General features: G+C 40.4%; 1 protein-coding gene across 1 annotated transcript in view; it reads left to right on the top strand.

Annotated features, from left to right (window-relative positions):
• nudcd1 (NudC domain containing 1) overlaps positions 1 to 11,884 on the top strand; it is a 187,273-nt gene extending 175,389 nt beyond the window's left edge. The window contains exons 9-10 of the mRNA XM_059973385.1: positions 812 to 968; positions 8,660 to 11,884. Of these exons, the coding sequence (XP_059829368.1) occupies positions 812 to 968; positions 8,660 to 8,958 (456 nt within the window). The 3' untranslated portion in view covers positions 8,959 to 11,884. The remainder of the gene's footprint in view (positions 1 to 811; positions 969 to 8,659) is intronic.
• Positions 11,885 to 21,733: the final 9,849 nt, after the last annotated feature.

Raw genomic sequence — 21,733 nt, 5'->3', positions numbered from 1 at the left:
TTATCTGTCTTGATCCTATTCTATTTCACTTACACTGTACTTGTGACATTTGGTTTCTCTTTCAGTGGCTAGCAGCTTGAGTTCAATCAGTGATGAATTTCAGCTGCCTTTGACTTATTTTTTTGCAGATTGTATTTGATTCTTGTGAAGGCCCCTGGCAGCTGCTTTGTTTGCTGTACTAGTTTAATATCATTTGTGTGTATCACTTGTTTGTATTGGGTTTCAATACCTGAATCATTTTCGTAGAATCATAGAAATCTACAGCACATTACAGGCCCATTCTTGTAGAAAAGAAATGTTAACATTATGCATTATCAGTTGCAATTTTGTTAAAGCACTGTGCTCTGGTCGTGCTGCCCTTTGGGTTCTACTGGTCGAATGGAACAGGTAGTTAAGTGGAAAATGCAGCCAGTACAGCTTCCCTATGCATGTGGATTTTGAACATGTTTAGCAAAATATGTAAGTCATTGTTAACTGATAGTACCTCAGAGATATAGACACACCAATACAAAAACAGAAATTATTGCATTGCTTGGGAGAACTGGTCACTCATTTTTACATTTCCCTACATAAATTCCATAAGAACAAATTTTATTCTGTATCTTACATTTTTTTTTGGGGGGGGGGTGATATTGTGAAATCTGCAAAGACAGATTTCCATAAACTGGATTGGTATAACGCAGCCTGTGTCAGCATAAAACATAGGCTCTTTAATTTTCCTGAGAACTCTTGCTATTTGCAGCCAAGCCCCCTCTCCCTTCCTATTACCAAGGTAATAATATTTAAGCATGTTTTCAATTTTTGGTTTCAGGTGAATCTGAGCAGTCACCAGTACCTGTTCACGGCTGTGGTGAATCCAGCCGAAATGCCATGCTTGTGTCTGCGCCATGATGTCGATGCACTTCTGTGGCAGCCGCACACAAAACAAGAGGACATGTGGAAGCACATTGGGACATTCAATGCACTAGGTAAGTGAAGAACAGCTACTGTAATGCACCAGTCCTTTCATATCCAGCTTGTTATAAGGAACAATACTAGTATTAGTGATTTTTAAGAAAGATATGTCAGGAGGCATTTATGGAGAGGAATAAATAGTTGATGTTTCAAACAGAGGCTCTTGGAAAGGGAAGGATCAGAAGCCAGAAATAAGAATGGTGGGGAAGGTGTAGGAGTACAAGTTGACAGGTGACAGGTGAAGTGGGAAGCTGGGAGGGGATAGGTGGAGGAGGTTAAAGGGCTGAAGAAGTAGGAATCTGATTGGAGAGGACAGTGGGCCATGGGAGAATGGGAAGGAGGAGGGGTACCGGGGGAGGTGATGGGTGGTTGAGGAGAAGAGAAGGGGTAAGAGAGATACCAGAATGGAAAAGGAGAGAAGGGGTTTGGGGAGGGGGGAGATGTAACTGGAAATCAGAGAAGTTAATGTTCATGTCATCAGGTTGGAATGGGTGTGGGAATCAAATTGAAGTGGATGGTCACCGGGAAATCCTGCCTTTTGTGGCGGATGGAGAGGGGTGCTTTGATGAAACGGTCCAGCAATCTACGTTGTGTCTCACCAATGCAGAGGACGCTGCACTGGGAGCAGTGGATGCAGTAGATAAACCCAACAGTCACAGGTGATATGTGACCATACCTGGAGGACTTATTCTCCCCAGTAAGATAGCGGCGCGTACTGACATAGTGGCCACTTAGTGGTCAATCAAAGGTGTTTTTACCTTTTTTAAGCATCTTTTTTACAATTGCATGGCAATGTTGGACAAGTACTGCAGTTCTGCCACGTCAGTGAGCTGCTGGTTGGTAGAGGAGATATTCTTGGCACAGATCATATGTCTGCTACAGAGAGCATCAGAGTTGGTGACTGTAGACAGTGTATGTTCCAACAGCGAGTGATTGTGTTGGATGTTTCTCTTGTAATCACAAGGCTCTGTTGGACATTGGTAATGTAAAATACTACTGATCAATTTACTTTGTTTATTGGAGAGCCAGATGCCGGAGAGCTGTGTGGTCTCAGTTATAACAGGGACTAGGCAAAAAGTCGTGGGCTTGCCTGTTGCAGCAGTCCGGGAGAGGAGATGCCAGAGGAGGTATAACATAGTGTCCATGCTGGTTGGGGGGCTGGCCTCTCCCATTGGTGCTGCTCTCTAGTGTTTGCTCAGTGGAAGGCAAGCATTTGTCTATGGATTGCTGAGAACTGCTTGTTGTTACAGATAACACCCAGCACCATCAATTTGCATTATGTGTCACTCAGGGACTTGGGATATATATGTATTTTTTGTGAGACTGTATGTTTACTTGCTCTCTTATATCTGCTATATGAACCTGGTACTGTGCATGATTGCTGATACTGTGTTGCACCTTGGCCCTGGAGGAACACTGTTGCATTTGGCTGTATTCATGCGTGTTCATGTAAGCATAGAAAACTTACAGCACAATACAGGCCCTTCGGCCCGCAAAGTTGTCCCGAACGTGTCCCTACCTTAGGAATTACTATGCATACCTATAACCCTCTATTTTACTAAGCTCCATGTACCTATCTAAAAGCCTCTTAAAAGACCCTATCATATCTGCTTCCACCACTGTCGCCGGCAGCCCATTCCACACACTCACTACTCTGTGTTTAAAAAAAATTACCCCTGACATCTCTGTACAATACCTACTTCCAAGCACCTTAAAACTGTGCCCTCTCTCACTAGCCATTTCAGCCCTGGGAAAAAGCCTCTGGCTATCCACACGATCAATGCCTCTCATCATCTTATACACCTCTATCAGGTCGCCTCTCATCCTCCATCACTCCAAGGAGAAAAGACCGAGTTTACTCAACCTGTTCTCATAAGGTATGCTCCCCAGTCCAGGCAATGTCCTTGTAAATATCCTCTGCACCCTTCCTGTAGTTTCCACATTCTTCCTGTAGTGAGGTGACCAGAACTGAGCACAGTACTCCAAGTGGGGTCTGACCAGGGTCCTATAAAGCTGCAACATTACCTCTTGGCTCCTAAACTCAATCCCACGGTTGACGAAGACCAATGCACTGTATACCTTCTTAACCACAGAGTCAACCTGCACAACAGATTTGAGTGTCCTGTGGACTTGGGTCCCAAGATCCCTCTGATCCTCCACACTGCCAAGAGGCTTACCATTAATACTATATTCTGCCATCATATTTGACCTACCAAAATGAACCATCTCACATTTATCTAGGTTGAACTCCATCTGCCACTTCTCAGCCCAGTTTTGCATCCTATCAATGTAACCTCCGACAGCCCTCCACACTATACACAACACCCCTAACCTTTGTGTCAGGACAAGGGGAACTTTGTCATGCTGGCAGGAAGATGGCAAGAGGCCAAATTCTCTCTGTAGATGCTGCATGACCTGCTCAGTTCCTCCAGCATTGTGTCTGTGTCTGTGTGTGTGTGTGTGTGTGTGTGTTGCTTTGGATTTCCAGCATTTGCAGAATTTCTTGTGCTTAGAAAGGTATGTGTTAATTTATATGAAGAACATAAGTTGATGACATCTAAGGCAGCCATGTTGATTGGTTCAATTCCTCTGTGTTATGAGTCCATGGCAGGTTTACTTTGTCTAGCTCTTTGGCTATATTTCTCCCCATGTGCAGTTCAGCAATGTATAATATTTCATTTTAATCATCCATAAATCCTAGAGATTGCTCTAGAAGAAGAATGCAATTCATGATTTTATTTATTCAGTATTATATGTTGAATTAGTTTTGCATGTTCAGGGTTGCCATCTCAATGTTGTGAATTACATTAATCCATGTTTGAAAGCAACATATAGTGAATTTGGAGGTGCAGCTTGATACAACGTTGGTTAAGCTACAGTCAGAGTACTGTGTGCTGATACGGTTGTCACACTGCGGGGCAGATGTAATGGCAATGGAGAGGGTGGAGTGCTGATTCATCAAAGTCTTACCTGTGGTGAAGCATTTGCGCTATGAAGAGATTTAGGATAGACAGGGCTTGTTTTCATTGGTGTAGAGGAGGAAGAGGGGACACCTGTTAAGAAGTATAAAACATTCTGAGGGGTATAGCTAATGCAGATAGCAGGAAACTTATCCCTATAGCACAGGTAACTAAAACAAGGGGACATGAGTACTGAGTAAGAGTTTAGATGGGATTTGAGATGAACCTTTTTAGCCCAGAGGGTGGTTGTAACGTAGACACACTACCTGAGAGGCTGGCACAGGTAGGTACTATCGAATATTAACTATCTAAATGAGCATTGAAAAGCCAAATATGCCACAGACCAAATGATGGCTAATGTGATTAGCATGAATGGGTAGTGGATGGTCAGGTTGGACATAGTAGCCCAAAGGGCCAGTTTCTGAACTGTTTGATTCCATGAACGTAAAATGGAATATATATCGGATTAGTGACCCATCAGAAAGAAGAGCTGTTTTTGGGAAAGGGTAATTATGATGAATATATATTGTATCTTTACTTTTACTGTTGGATTGAGAATAACCCCATGGAAAATATTCACTGTCCCCATTTTCATCACATTGTCTGACTCTGCCTCTGTTGCATCCCACCTGTTGCTAAAACTCATCTTTGTTTTTGTTACCTCATGAGATGACATTCCACTCAAACACCTGCATATCCATTATCTAAGGTCATGTGGAAGAATGCGAGGGTGTGCACCTTGGTAGAAGAAAAATTAAAAGGTGGAAGATTTATTTTTAAAGGTCCGAGAGGGCTGTTGTGAGGGATGTGGGTGTCTTGTACATGAATCACTACAAGCTTAGCAAGCAGTTGGAATGGCAAATAACATACTGGCTTTGGAGACATGAGATTGCAGATGCTAGAATCTGGAGAAACAACTGATCTGCTGTAGTAACTTAGTGGGTTGAGCAACATATGGGAGATGGAAGTAACTATTGATGTTTCAGTTTGAAACTCTGCATTAGGACTGGAGAAGAGGCAAGATAGCCAGTATAAAGAGGGAATATTGCAAGAGGACTTGATAAACAAGCATGGAGACCTTGTTTGGCAACTTGGTCATATTTGGAATTGTGTGTCTAATTTTCCTGCTTAATGAACAATATACTTGTGATAACTAAAGTGCAATGAAATTCATTAGAGTAATAACTAGCATGGCATTTGACCTTTCAAGGAAGATTAAATGGACTGGGTCTTTACTCTAGATTTTAGAAGAATGAGCTCTTGCCAAAATATGTAATATCTATAGAGGGTTTGACAGGGTAAATGAGGATTTGAAATTTCCTGTAGCTGCAATGTATAGAACCAGAGACTTTTCATCTCTAAATAATGGTTTGGTCTCAGGATAAAGATGTGAAGATTTTTTTTCACCCAGAGGAGTGCAAATCCTGAAATTCTCTACTTGCGTTGGCTATGAATTCTCATTTGTTCACTTCATCCAAAGTAGTTCCAAAAGCTTTTGAGTATTTAAGAAATCATGCAGATATGGGGTTAGTGTGGGGAAACAGTGCTGACATAAAAGTTAACCCATAATACTTTTGAAAGGCAGAGCAGATAGGAAGAAATGAATTACACGGACCTGCCATTTCCTATATTTTATTTTTAGCAGGATTAGGGATGGACTTCCTGAGCTTGAGGTCTAATAAGTTCCTCCTGGGATCCCCAAAAACTCTAGTCTTCAGCCAATTCAGTGCACCTTCATTTTATTAAAAATGCTTGACACTATTATCTTGAGGATAATAAATGAAGAACGTGCCAGCAACCGTTTTAAAGCTGAAGACATGATAGCTATTGGTGGAGTGTTTAAAACTGGGACTATATAAACAGCCACATTTGAAAGAACACCAAATTCTAATCGAGACACAAGAGACTGCAGAAGCTGGAATCTGGAGCAAAATGCAAGATGCTCAATGAACTCAGTGGGTCAGGCAGCATCTGTGGAGGAAAATGTGGAGGCAACATTTCAAGTCAAGTCTCTGCCTTTGGCCTGGATCTGTGATGAAAGAGAAAGATTTTGAGGAGCTTCTATAAGGTAGCTGGAAAGGCAGATGGAATATAAGGTAGAAGAATGTCAGTTTATGCAATTTGTAGAAAATTCCAGATGTGGAGTCTTGTCTTGAAGCATTGACTGTCCATTTCCCTCCATAGATACTGCCTGAACTGCTGAATTCCTTCTACTCTTACAGAATTCTAATCATTGCTGTTCAAGGAATTTTAAACCGTGAATGAAAACAAACTTTAGAAGCAAGCTGTACTTGAAAATAGTGTCCTATTGTTTGGTAGTATCACTTCTTTCCATTGAATCCAGTGCTGCACCTTGGTTAAGTTTTCTTTGCTGGTCTGCTCTCACACATAAAAAACATTGCTTGTCACATCTTTCAGCCTGATTGATATGACATTTCCCAAGCCTAGATTCATCCTTGCCCAGACATTTGGAAATCTGTCTGCCTGAATGGGTAAATGCGATTTCACAAGTGTCAGCTTCTTTCTTCCTGCTTCTCTGACTCTTACACTAATTACTCCCTTCCCTGACTGTCTCTTTCTGCCATTGGTGACTTCCTTTTCCATCCCTTGTATATGCCTGTGGAGAAGAGAGCTGAGTTTTATAGTTAGAGTCACAGAATACTACAACACAGAAACTGGCCTTTCAGCTTATATAGTTTGTACTAAACTGTTATTCTGCCTAGTCCCATCAACCTGCATCCGGAACATAGTCCCCAATATCCTTCCCATCCATGTACCTATCCAAATTTCTCTTGTTTTGCAATTGAATGCACATCCATCACTTCCTCTGGCAGCTCGTTCCACACTCACTCTCGTGAAGAAGTTTCCCTTCAGGTTCTCCTTAAATATTTCACCACTCATCCATAATACTGGACAACAATTTGTTTTTGAGAGTGTTGCTTCCTTATAATTATTTTTTGTTTATGATAGATCACTTGAAGCTGAACTTAAATATAATTTCTGATGTATCATGTAGGAAATTGGAGACACAAGAAATTAACTTTTGTTGAATAAAATGTATTGTTGGTGATTTTTATTTGTACCGTGTCTGAAGCATCTCACTTAAGTGTCCATCAATAATCAGCCAGCATTGATGGATTCCAGTTGCTCTGATACCATTTCTCCATGACTGCTATGTCCTGGTGAAACCTCTCACCAGGCTTGTCACTGACAGTGCTAAGATTTGCAGGAACGAAGTCTAAATGGGAATGCAGAAAATGAATCTTCAGTGACATGTTGCACTGCATGGTTTTGTATGCTTGAAGCATGTTGTCAATGTAGTTTGGTTCTCTGTAGTTGCTAAAAAAATTTACAACCACATCCTTGAATGCCTTCCATGCGATCTTCTCTGGGCCCATTGGTAGTTCTTCGAATTGCTTGTCATTGATGACCTGTTTGATTTGTGGACCAACAAAAATGCCTTCTTTAATCTTGGCGTCAGTTATTCTAACTTGAAGTAAGAATTGAAATAACAAATATAGGTGATTTTAAAAAATGGTGCAAGATAGGGAAATTCTATGGTGATTTTCATCATCAGCAGCCCAAAATCCATAAGATACAACCAGAAGTATTCAGGAAGCAAAATCTTTGTTGTCCAGTGTAACCTATGTATGACCTCTAGATCTAGTCTCACCCACCATCAGTGGAAAGAGCCTGCGTGTAATTATCCTGTCTATACCTCTCATAATTTTGTATACGTCTATCAAATCTCTTATCATTCTCCTACACTCCAGGGAGGAAAGTTCTAACCTATTCAACCTTTCCCTATAACTCAGGTCCTTGAGTCCTGGAAACATACTTGTAAATTTCCGCTGTACTCTTTCAATTTTATTGATATATTTCCTATAAGGTGAGCAGAAATGAACACAATACTCCAAATTTTGCCTGACCAACATCTTGTACCACTTCAACATAACATCCCAACGCTATACTCATACTGATTTATGTAACTGATATATATAACGCTATACTGATTTATGAAGGCTGATTGGTGAAAGGCTCTTTGCAATCCTATCTACCTGTGATGCTACTTTCAACAAATAATGGATCTGTATTTGCAGATCCCTTTGTTCTACTGCATTCCTCTGTATCCTTCTCACTGGGTAAGTCCTCACCTGGTGCACAATTTCACACTGATTTGCATTAAATTCCATCTGGTATTTTTCAGCCCACTTTTTTCAGCTGATCTCACTGAGAGTTTTGATAACCTTTTTCACTGTCAACTGCAGCCCTACCCCATCTTGATGCCACTCACAAATTTGCTGATCCATTTCGCCACATTATAATGCAAATCATTAATATAACTGACAAACAATGGACCAGCATCAATCTCTGCGATGCTTTTTCCCACATAATCATGCTTTCAGTAAAGGTCATACTCATCAAGCTGATTAAATTATTAGGACTGAGAGGCAAAAAGATTTTTCATAGAAAATTGTCTTGACTACCAAAGAGTTCAGTTCTTCAGTGCATTCAAGATTAAGTTTGTCTGGGCTTGATTAATTAAGTCACCAATGGTACAAGAGATTGAATATGGATCATTGTCTCAGCTAATTTAGAAGCTTACTGAGTGCACATTGGCTTCTGTGATTTGCTTATTGCAACAGGGCCTAGACATCAAAGAATGCACGTTTTGAAATATGCTGAAGATATGCAAGTCTTTTCAGTTCAATGTTTAATCAAAGTAAAACCTTTCCCTGTTTCAGGATATGTCCAAGCATCCAAGCGTGAGAAGAAGTTTGCCACTTGTGCTCCTGATCACTCGTATGCTGCTCTGTGTGAATGCTTCCGACGGGTTTTCATTTATCGTCAGCCTTCACCTGTCCAAACCGTGCTGTACAACCGAAAGGAAGCCAGGCATGTAGGGCAGGTTGCCAAGCAGCAGGTTGCAAACTTGGAAACCAATGACCCAGTATTGGGTTTTCAAGCTACAAATGAGAGGCTATTTGTTTTAACAACAAAAACTTTGTTTGTAATTAAAGTAAATGCTGATGGCCCTCAGTAAAATCATTGCAATAATTCACAGGCTTTGGGACTCCATGTAAAGCCATTTGTTACAGTTCTAATTTAGATAAGCTTTCCATAATTACAAAACACATGCTGTTATCTGTTCCTATAGCTCTGGTTATCTGAATTATTACAGGCTTTATTCCTTTCAGCAGATCACTGCACAAATGCAGCAGATTGTGTTACTTAAATTGCACATCTTAGTGATGCATAATTAAAAGTGGTTTCACACTTTGAAATACAAGTATGAAGTTTGAGTTTGTGCACCAAAAATGCTATGTGTGCAACCCTGCTGCCTCAGAATAGAGAATTCTCCCACCAATAATGTATCTGTGGAGCCTGTACCTCTCTGAAGTATGACATATGTTCTCTCAAGACCCAAAGATTAGTCTAGCTACTGCCTGGAGCTGAAAATCAAAAAAACAAACTGCAGATGCTGGAAATCTGAAATAAAACCAGAAAATGCTAGTGGGTCAGGCAGAAGCTAATGAAAGAGAAACAGAATTAACAATGGAACTTTTGAAGAGGTAATATTGCACCTGTGCTTGCAAATGTTGCCTGACTTGCTCAGTATTCCCAGTATTTCCTCACAACTGGTATACATCACAGATCCATGATTTTGCAAAAACTGTGACCCTCTTGCCTATTAAGGACAACGTCAGTGTGAAGCACCTTTTCACTACTTTTTATAGCAAACAACAATTAACTCAAATTGGATCAATCAGCAGTACGCTTATTTCACTTGGTGAAAGGGAAGACCAACACCACACAAGAGCTGGTGATAGCTTTGGAGAAAAAAAGGACCATATATTCACTCCTTTATACCTAAACATTAGCCTCAGTTCAAGGACATCTGCGTAATCAGTGTTCTTGGCATTCTTCCATTAACATATCTGCTTGTCTTTTTGCAGTTTGTCATATACTCAAGATCCATCGGCATAATGTTGCATGAACACAATTAGCAAAGTACTCTGGTACAGGATAGGTTCCATTTTGTTACTACAAGTAAAGTACATTTCCACATTCCCTCATTTTTGTCATTTCATGACAAACCTATGTTTCACCAAATACAGTAATTGAAATATGTATATACATATATATAACAATGATGTAGTTTCAAAGCTCTAGGTGTAATTCTCTTTTTACCTGTCCAATTCAGTGAATACCCATACCTGTCTTTAATATTCTCTCCTTCATCATGTTATTTCACACAAAGCTCGTAAAAGAATTATCAGCCATTATAATAATACCAATAGTTATACCATAATACAGAATATTTGCCCACCATCCTCCCGGCACTTTGAGTGGTCACTATCCTCCTCTCTGAGTATAATAGCATTCCTTCTGCAGTGCTACTGTACAAGCAGCCATTAGTTCTGCTGAACACGTGGAAGTGATCAAGGGCAAATGTACTTTCATTCGCTAACTTCTCCACAGCCTAAGTCATAGTAATCAGTTCCTGGGGTAATCTCACAGTCCTACATCCCAGAAAGGCCATCATTCAGAATCTCTCTGCCTCTGTAATGGATCTTTGGTGCTGCTGGACCAGAGGATGGTGAGGTAATGATGCCAACTGTGATTTGTGGGGGACTAATTAGGCAAGATAACCAGCAGCCATTCCAGGGCCTTGGCCCTCCACTTCCTCTCCTACTCGGGAAACATGCCCGGCAACCACATACCCAATAAGTTCTATTCAGCAGACAGAGAGTAGTGAGATTTGTCAATTCCATGCATGTACCTTTACTGCTGCCCAGATAGAGGCCCTTGCCCTTTCAAGTGCATTGACGGGTTATCTGATCAATGCCCTTTGCCACTGTACTGGACAGTTTCATGTGGGGAATCTGGTCCCCATACTTATTCTGGCTATGGCAATCATGCTTAAATTGGAGAACATGCCATCTATTAAAGCACTCATAATGGCAATCCGTGTCTGTCCTGTAACTGTTCAGGATTTTCAGTTCAGTTCACCAAGACATCTGTTAGTTCCAGCATCGCCAGTATGAGCAGTGTGGTGTTGAGGGTTCTCGTTTTTATTGGCTCGGAAGTCTTTTTACAGTGCGAAATGTGTATCCATGATGGTTTCCCTCTTACCTTGATAGCTATATTAGTCACCACCAGTACCTGGAATGGTCCTTGAAACCAAGGTTTCAAACAATTCTTCCTCTTAAATGTCCAGACAACCACGTAATATCCAGGCTGTACGTCGTGACACTTTGTGTCAGCCATAGTTGTTGTGCTTCCTTCACCTATTGATACTTGGTGATACTTTTTATCAAGAATGCACATTAGGCCAACATACTTTCATCCAGGTTATGTATGTCAGTTTTCTTAACTCCTCGTGGTGCATCAAACATCAGGCACAATGGCTATCCCATTAGGATTTTGTGGGGGAACAATTGGCTGTGGCCCTAATGGTCATAAAAACCAAAGGTAATATCTGGTTCCATCTTAATAAAGTTTCCTCATTTTACCAAGCTTGTTTTTAATCATTCCATTCATTTATTAAGGTTGCCAACTGAGGATGGTAGCTACAATGGAAATGTTGGTCAATCTATAAGGCCTTACATACTACTTCTATTGCTTTCCCAGTAAAGTGTGTACCATTGTTGACAGACAGTGTCCAAGGGATCCCAGATCTCGCTGATTTCCTTCAATAAATATTTAGCTACTGTAATTGCATTATTCTTTCTACAAGGAAATGCTTCAACCCATCATGGAAAAAAATATCAATAATGAGCAATACATATTTATATCCTTCACACGGAGGTATTTCTACAAAATCTATCGGTAAATACCAGAATGGTCTATCGGGGTGGAATAAGATCTGTCCACCTTCATTAGTTTCCTTGGATTTTATAAAATACATATCATGCATTGTTTACAAACTTGATTTACAGTTTTCAATAAACCAGGGGCATACCATGTTTGATTTGTACGATCTAGCAATCTCTTCTTCAACCTCCAGGAAAAGATTTCCAGCTGAGTAACAAGAAGCCGTACAGTGAAGATAACAGTGCCACTTACCAAGTTTTAGATCTAATGTTAGAGAAATTTATGGAGGCTCTCAAGACACTCTTGTGAAAATGTTCCAAACTTCTTCATAAGTGGGTAGTGAGTAACTCACTTACACAAAATGGGTTGACTACTACTGAAATAGTATAGTCTACAATAACTCTCTGGTGTACATACATTTAAGTCCCTCAGGAGTGCAGGTATTAGTAGCTTGCATTTTGCGCAATAAGTCTCTTGCACAATATGTCTCTTACACATAAGTTTGTAGACACATCTGGAGAAAGTAGAAAGGTATGATGTAAATCCTGGTCTCCTATCCTAACCTCTATCGGGTCTGATTTCGGGGCATTAGTAGGCTATTACAAACTATTACATTACAGTAACTTTAGGAGATCAAAAGGGTTTGTACATAAAATGAAGTCAAACAATAATGAGGTGCTTCTGAAATTTAATTATATGTTACATAGCTAAATGGAAGCAGCAGATGCTGTAAAATTGGAATTTAAAAAGCTTGAAATCCTCAGCAGGTTAGAAAGCATCTGAAGAAACATAACATTCCAGCCAACGACCTGTGATCATATGAAAGCTCTTTGGTTTGAACTATTAACCTTTCCAACAGACTGATGTGGCCTGGATGCTATTGATGTTCATTCCTGCACTGCAGCTCCTTACTGGGCTGTGAAGGTGCATGAGACCCACAAGCCACTGAACCAGACACATGAACCTGGCATTAAATGGTTTGCAGTTTCCCTTGGGTGAAGATTGTAGTTCAAAGAAAGCACATACATATCTGAGTTAGAAGATATGAATGTTCTACTTCCAACCTGCAGTTGAACACAGACTGGTCCTGTAGTGTGATTAGTCCTATAGTGTAATAAAACTGGCTGTATTATTGGAAGGAAGTTGCTGCTCTGTTGTAAGGTAGTCGAGAAGAAGGCAGTACTGTGGGAGTATTGCATTGTGAAAGGGGCAACACTGCAGGGAAGCTGTTCTGTCAGAGGCAGAGGGCTAAAGAATCTGCATTGGGTACAGCACAATCTGCATTGATGGGGAAGCAGTACTGCAAGGAGACAACATTGGCAATGCCTTGGGAGTACTGCAATGATGGAGGGGCGGTACTTCAGGAAGATTTCATTGATGGAGATGCCAAGTTTAGGTGGAATTATTAAATAAAGGTCCCGCTTGTCCCTCAAGTGGATGTGAAAGATGCCATGGTACTTTTTAAAGAGCAGAGGAGTTCTACTCAGTGATCTGGGACAAAACTGGCTTCTCAATCAATATCTAAGTATGGATTATCTGTTAATATTTCACATTGTCATGTCATGGGAGCTTGCTATGTACAAATTTGTCACTATGCTGCCGACATTAGGAGACTATACTTCAAAGATACTTCATTAGCTGTAACCACTTTGGGACATGCTATGGTCATCAAAGACAATAGGTGGAACTTATTTGAATCTCAACAAAAAATGATACATACACATACCACGTTTGACGACTGTTGCATGACTTAAACTACTAAAGTATCCAGAGCTTTATGCTTCAGGTAAGGTTGTTCTCAGATCGTCATGTACATAGTTTAAGTAAATGCAATTTATTCTTTGGCACAATGGTAAGAAGCTGTAATATGTTTGGAAATATTGTCCTTTAACAGATGTTAAATTCTGTGTAATGTGCCCATGCTTGCTCCATAAATAGACATGAAAGCTCTTAAAATTTCTTCCTCTAACCAATATCCACCAATCCCAATAGGCTTTATTTTCATCTCTCTTTTAATCTTGCCTCTCCAATTATATCTGACTGTGCAGTACCCTGCCAAAGTAGTTGAATGAAATAAAATCAAAATGACTCGTAAATGCCTGTGTCAAAAGAATGCATATTTTTCCTAAATTGAGCGTCAACATTGGGACAGCATATGTCCCAATTTCACAATATTGTTGTCTCTTAAGTGCCCTTTGCTATGTCTTGTCAAGCCACTGTAGCTCGGATGTGTAGGACTGGCAATAACTGATTGTCACATGCTCATAATGGGTTAAAATAATAAGGAATTTTGTCAGTGTTGCTGAAATTTCTGTATTTAATACAGCCTGTGTGAATGTAGACAGCCTCCACACTCTTATGTTTTCAAAGGAAAATTGGCAAGACAAAAACTTAATTGACTTTTGTTCATGTAAACCAACTGTTTTTGTGCCCTGGTGAAATATCAGTCCTGGTTTATAGGTGCCATTTGTTTTGGTGTGGTACTGAATCATCTTTGGTCTCACACTGTGGAAATCACCGTGACCACATTAGCCAGTGATTATTGGAAAGGATTGGCACATTTGGAGTCTGTTATCTTATTACCTGGCTTGTGTTTCATCCCACCCCCTCGGTTCTTGCAGGAGTGCTTTGCATGGTTTTATTCATTTGGTTTATTTTGTGATTTGTTTTCAATCAGTAAGCCTTCTTCAGTTTGCACCACAAGAGGTGCTTCTGCATTTGCAAGACACAGTCATCAATGTATTTGCTTGATGGAGCCAGAGTTCCATCTGTCTTAAATCTGGAGGTTCAGGCAGCTCCTGCAGTGGTGATAATCAAGTGTACTGGGCATGGATCATAGAGGTCAGACTAACAATTGAGAGGTTAAAATCTAAGTGAAGTAGAGGCAAAGAGACATTTGGCAGTGCTGCTTCTCAGAATCTTACTCAAACTCAGGTTGCAGATAAGCTGGTTCATAAGAAAAGGATTTGGGTGAGTTCTTTGCAGACATGTGAGAATGTGAAAGGTTGGAGTGACTGATGAAGTATCAATGAAGAAGAATAAGGGGAAGCTCATTTGCATAGATAAGGGAAGAAGAAAGCGAGGATATACTGAGAGTCTGCATTCATATTATAGAACTTACATAGTATATTCAGTTTTGAAGGATCTGGTTATTACTGAGAAGGCCAGCGTTTGTTGTCCATCCTTAGTTATGCTTGAGGAGGTGGGGTGAGTAAGCTCTCTTTGATTTCTGTGTCAGATGGAGATTAAGGTTACAGGAATTCTGGACAATTAAGTTAATACATACTGCAGCCAGAGGGCATGAATGGTTAGGTTGATAGATGGTGTAATCCTTAGGTAGGCTGCTCTGAGTTGTGGTGAGCACCTTGAGAGTTTTGGAGCTGCACTCATCCAGGCAAATGGAGGCTATTCCATCACATCTGATTTGTGTTGTGCAGATGGGGAAAAGGCTTTGAAGTGTTCAGATGAGTCATTCGCAGGAAACCTAGACTCTAAGCTGTTCTTGCAGCCACATATTTAAATTGCTTGTCAAGTTGAGCTTATGGTCAATGGTAACTCAGAATATTAATAGTAAGGGACTTGTCAATTATAATTTTTTGGATGCCAAGACTAGGTTGCCTGACTCCCTTGTTGGAGATGTCTGTTGCCTGGCACTTCTTGACTTTTATTTGCTCCTTATCAGCCTGTGCTTGAATGCTGTCTCAGTGTTGCTGCATAGAGATGTGGGCTGCTTTACTTGCTGAGGAGCTGTTAATGCACAATCATTACTGAACAGCTGATGTTTTGATGGAAGGAAGATCATTGCTGTGGGTGAGTGAAGTCCTATAGTAATGTCCTGAGCATGTCCTAACATTCTAAGAAGAACGTGATAACGTGCCTCAATGACTATCATCCAGTAGCACTTGCATCCACTGTGATGAAATGCTTTGAGAGGTAGGTTATGAAAAATATCAACTCCTACCTGAAAAGTGACTTGGATCCACTCCAATTTTCCTACTGTCACAACAGCAGATGCCCTTTCATTGGCTCTTCACTCAGTTCTGGAACATCTGGACAGGAAGGTGCATACATCAGGATGCTCTTTGTTGACTACAGCTCTGTATTCAATGCTATCATCCCCTCAAAACTAATCAATAAACTTCAAGTCCTAAGCATCAATACCTCCTTATGCAACTGGGTCCTCTATTTCCTCGCTTGTAAATCCCAGTCAGTTCAGATTAGCAACAACATCTTCTCCACAATCTCCCTCAGCTTAGATGCACCACAAGCCTGTGTGCTTAGTCTACTGTCATTGTTTTGTACTTACGACTGTTAGACTAAGCACAGCACCAATGACATATTTAAATTTGTCAACAACACTAATGTCGTTGACTGAAATCAAGGGTGGTGATGAATCAGCATATAAGGGAGATTGAAAGTCTGGCTGAGCAGTGCCACAACAATTTCTCACTCAATGTCAGCAAGCCCAAAGAGGTAATTATTGACTTCAGGAGGAGGAAACAAAAGTTCAATGTGCCATTCCACATGGAGGAATCAGAGTTGGAGGGGGTCAGCAACTTTAAATTTCTTAGTACTGTTATTTCAGAGGACCTGTCCTGGGTCCAGTATGTAAGTGCCATTGTGAAGAAAGCACAGCAGCAACACTACTTTCTTACAAGTTTGTGAAGACTCGGCATGTAGTCTAAAACTTTTGACAAACTTCTGTAAATGTGTGGTGGAGAGTATATTGCTGGTTGCATCGCAGCCTGTTATGGAAACACCAATGCCCCTTTATAGAAATGCCTTCAAAAAGTAGTGGATATAGCCCAGTCCATCACAGGTAAAGGCCTCCCCATCACTGAGCTCACCTATGCTGAGTCCCAGGAAAGCATTCATTATCAAAGACCCCCACCATATAGGCTATGATCTATTCTCCCTGCTGCCATCAGGAAGAAGATACAGGATCCTTAGGACCTGCACCATCAAGTTCAGAAATTGTTACTACCCTTCAACCAAAAGGATTTTGAACCAGAGTTGATTACTTCACTCGTTCCATTGCTGATCTAGACTCACTTTCAAGGACTCATCATCTCATGTTCTCGATAATTATTGCTTATTTATTTATTATTGTTGGATTTTTTTCCTTTTTTATATTTGTACAGTTTATTGGGTTTTATCTTTGCACATTTATTAAGAGCTTGGCTTGAGGCATAGCTAGTTATAGATTGTAGATCTTCAGTTCTGCAATAGGATGTCTGCTCCCATAGCCCTTCCTGTACCCAGTGTTCTAGATGTCATGTTGGACGAACAGAATTGACTGGAGACTAGCTCCTGTAATGATGGGGAATTCCAGAGGAAGCCGAGACCAAATCATCAATTTGACACTCCTGGCTGGATTGTGTTGCAAATTTTCAGCTTTGTCTCTAGCGCTTATATGCTAAACCCTCTGTGACAACAGTGCAGAGTACTTGAGTGGTGTCTCAACAACAATCTTGCACTCAACGTCAGTAAGACCATGGAATTGATTGTGGACTTCAGGAAGAGGAAATTGAGAGAATACACACCAGACCTCAGAGTGGGGTTCTACAATAGAAAGGATGAGCAGTTTCAAGTTTCTGGGTGTCAACATTTCTGAAGATCTATCCTGGGCCCAACACATTGATGCAGTTACAAAGGAAGCATGTCAGTGGCTATATTTAATTGGGAGTTTTAAGAGAATTGGTATATCACCAAAGATTATAGTAAGTTTTTACAGATGTGTCATGGAGAGTACTCTAACTGGTGGCATCACCTTCTGGTACGATGGGGCCACTGCACAGGATCAGAAAAAGCTGCAGAAAGTTGTAAACTCAGCCAGCTCCATCATGAGCACTAGCCTGCCTAACATCGAGAACATCTTCAAAAGGTGATGCCTCAAAGGCATTCATCATTAAGGACTCCCATCATCCAGGACATGTTATCTTCTCATTGCTACCATCAAGGAGGAAGTGTTATGGTCATTAATATCAACCCAGTGTTAATAATTATGGAGACTTGTGTAACCTCCCCAATCCAGCCTCACCCACCCTCAAAAGGTGCTTACAGATTAACAGATTTTCCTCCATACAATTCCCTCTGACAGCTGTTCGAAGCTCATTCACCAACTAGGTCTGTCTTGACCCATTAAGAAATGCCTCAACTTCTCACCATTTTCTGTTGTTTATTCCTCCCTATTTCTGTAATATTAGATAGCTTTATCATCATCAAGATACCTGCACTCCTCTATTTCAAGCCTCCTGATTAACCTTGGATCCTTGGATTTGGTGGGTGTGCCTTCAACTCAGCAGATTCTCAACTTTGGGATTCTGTCCACAAATGTATTTCTTTTTGAAATAGCTCCCTTTCCCTCTGCCTCTCTGGAAAAGCTCTTTAAAATCTGCTTTTTGACTTTGTTTATGTTAAATCTTCTTAAACCTTACCTTATGCAGTCAGATTTTGTTTCATGACACTCCTACAAAGCATGAGTGGAATTGTTAACTCAATGCAAATAGATGTTGTTCTGTTGAGCAGATCCTATCTCTGCCTTGTGTGGTGAATTATAATTAGATAGTTTGGTTGTAGTTATGTAGCAGGTAATTTTTTTTCAACAGGAGCTATAAGAAGAGGAATCTACAATTGCATGTCTGCTTTCTATTACATTTCTATACACTAATTGAAAGGACATTCCCAACAAAAGCCTTAGTTGAAAACAACTAGATTAAGGTTAAGATAATTATTCATTTTTAAGAAGTTCATCCTAAAAAAAAAACTTTCTAAATGTTAACTGCTGTTACAGAGGCACATGTTCCTGGAAGCATGTTTCTGGGAATTGCATACCTCCTCTTGCACTGAGATCACTAGGTGGAAACTGTTGGATCTGCAGTTTTCTGATATGAGCTCTTAAAGCAAGATATTCAGCTTTGTGAAGAACAATTTGTAGATTTATTCCTGCGTTTGCCATATTTCAAATTTCCCTTGGGGGTTTCTGGCTGATCCACGGCTGTGAAAGTTCTAGTCACTCACCACTGACTGCAGAGTTCCAAATAAGCAATCGGCATTAGAAAATCTTTGATCTTCAGTTATTTTCTTTCAACTTCCTCCCCATCTTTCCATTTTCTTGTAGGTACAGTATAGTGAAAACATAGGGTGTAATTCTTTAATAATGCCAAATTATCTGTGAAGTATCAAAGGGCAGTACGCTCACAATGGGTGTCTGGAGATCTGACTCCCTGTTCAGATGCTCCTGTCCTTTGGACCCTAGTGTTCTATTTGCAACAGAAACCCTAGTGCTCATTATTTCGTGGTGCCATTTCATCAAACAAGACTGCTTCCTGTTGTAATTTCTTACTGTTCCAGGAGCAGGGAAATAATATGTCTGCCAGGAGTTGCCTGGATTGTTCTTCATGCTGGCATTAAGCCAGTAATGGTAATTGTAAAATCCCTGTGCCTGACACATCACAATTAACTACCCTGCTAATATATAACCTTCAGTACATTACATTCCTCTCTGAAATTATTGTAAATGCAGTTATACATCTGGTATAAAAGCTGCTTCTTACTTTTCAACAAAAAATGTTTGCCTAAGGTATACAATAAAAGTGGAGAGACTATAAGGAATTTAGAGTTAATGAAAGTAAAAGAAGGTACATGGAGATTTTGAAAGCAGTGGGTGGAGGATGAATACAATTAATCTCAGTGGTCAGGAAAAGTAAGCTTAAAGCTATAATGCAAGTGAGCTGATAATCTGTATATCATTCTGTTTTACCAAAGACTCCTCAGTGAGAAGTTAGTTAGTCTATTGAAGAAGAGCAAGGCAGTTTTCAGCTTCAAAATTTACCACGTTTCTTGTACTTTAATTAACCGCCTCATAAAGGTGGTTGCTGTTTTCAGCTGTGAAATGCTTAGGGGCATACTGAAGTTACCAAAGGCACCAGAGAAAAACAGGTTTGTGTTTTTGGCCATAAAATAACAAAGATCTCTTCACACCGAGGAGGTGTTATAATGAGCATGTCCTATCAAAACCATTTCTTTATAATTGGGAACTTACTGCTAAATATTTCCAAACTCTTTCCGGCTGTGCATATCACTGAAATCCTTTGTTCATATGCATAAAACATCAATCCCAACTACGCTAGAATTTTGGAAAAAGTGCTGAGCCTTCTGTGCAGTGGGAGAGAGCAATTTCAACATGCTGACTAGTGTCACCCCTTCCACCAAATGGCAATGTCTGCTGTCTAGTGTGTTAGCACCACATACTTGGAGAAGGAATTTATTTGGAATGCGACTATACAGAGATACAAATTCAGTGCAACTGTTGAGTCACAATGCATAGGACAATTATGTAGCTTGAAGAAAGACATCAATCCCTGCCTGATGTGTTAGTACATCACTAAATTCAGAGCACGGCATAAGCTGTCATCTTACTTGGGTCAACGGGTTACTGGATTATCCCATGGCTTGTCTATTTGCCACTAGAAGACCAAGCTATGATTTGCCTGACATCATAATGTTGTCAAGGGAACACTGACTGAGAATAATATATTTCTGAAAATGCTGGCATGCCTGTTGGCTGTGACTGTGGGCTTTGGAGCCAAAACATGGTGAGGATGGTCCCTCTTCAGAGACTCTAGTTCAGTGAGTTCTGGCTCTCGGATGGATGTTACAATACCGTTGAGGAGCCTGGAGATAGGTTAATCTTCAGTCATCATCAGTGAAATGTATTGCCTGGATGTTGTTAAGCCTGCCTACTATTTGTCCTACATTGAAACAGTGATTGCACTTGAAACATGTCTTTCCTAACATATTGAAAGGCACCATAAACATGCTAGCCTTTTCTTCACTCAACGTGCATACAACCACCTACTGAAGTGAGACTGCAGTGTGACTGTGAATATTGTAGACACTGACTTCATGGAGAAAGATGGTGAACCAGGAGGATGCAGGGGTCATATTTAGAGGCAGAAAGGAAAAATGTTTTTTTTTTAATTTTGCTGTGTTAAAATATGTAATAATAGACTGATCAGTTTAATTTGGGTTTGGTGGACATAAGATTCCACTGGTACAAGAGACCCTGTGCTGTTAATTAGGGGCACTGCCACTATCTGGTGAGATAATGTGATAGTTAACGAAAAATTCAAAATAATGAGGACGTTGAGGTGAAGGGGTTATTTCTGCTGAGGAAACTGTTCAGCAGAATAATTTGACTGCAAGCTCCAAAGCAGTACTACTTGTTGTATCTGCATTGGTTAATGTGCAAACCACTTAGTAAGTTTAGTAATGGTGTGCATGGTAAGCTCATTGATGCTCCAGCAAGATGTATTTTTATTCTTTTCTGTTTAGCTCTATTAGAGAAGTTCCAGGCCCCTTCCCCTGTCAGCACCAGAGGAGAATTTCTGCTTTCCTTGTATTACGTGAATATCTTCCTCCCACACACCAGCACTCTTGTCAGGCATCGTTTCTCTGTGGAAGGGCACTTCTTTCCACTGACACTTAACGTGACACATCTACTAATCCAGCCAAGGTCACTGAAATAAACTATTGTTGATCTGAATTGATACATTAGTGGAAGGGAAATGTCTCATTTTCTAAACCTGAAGTATATGGATTAGGCACTCTCCAATTATGTGCCTCACATTTCCACATTGAAAAAGAGCTGCTGGTGACATTGGGACTGACAAGATGATGTAGAGTGGGAGAGAGCTAATTCACAATTCCCTATCTACAGGCAGAAGTAGAATTTAAAAGAAATCTGGGATTGTACAGTGCCATAGGGTGTCTCAGGGCCCTATTAATACCAACAGATTCTGCAGATCAGTTCAGCAACATTGCTTCAGTGATGGATCTTGGCCAGTGCTGATCCCTGTGCAGTTCAAATGATATCTCTTACCCGAGAGAGCAAATGAAGGGTTGATTTAACGTCTCAATGAAACAAACAACACTTACATCTTTGCAGCACTCCCTCTGTACCAACCCTCCCAACGCTGCTTCAGTACTGTGCCTCTGGT

Source organism: Hypanus sabinus, chromosome 1, assembly GCF_030144855.1.
Source record: "Hypanus sabinus isolate sHypSab1 chromosome 1, sHypSab1.hap1, whole genome shotgun sequence".
Lineage (NCBI taxonomy): Eukaryota > Metazoa > Chordata > Chondrichthyes > Myliobatiformes > Dasyatidae > Hypanus > Hypanus sabinus.
Note: the sequence above shows the minus strand (reverse complement) of the source record. Positions and strands in the feature narration are given on the sequence as shown.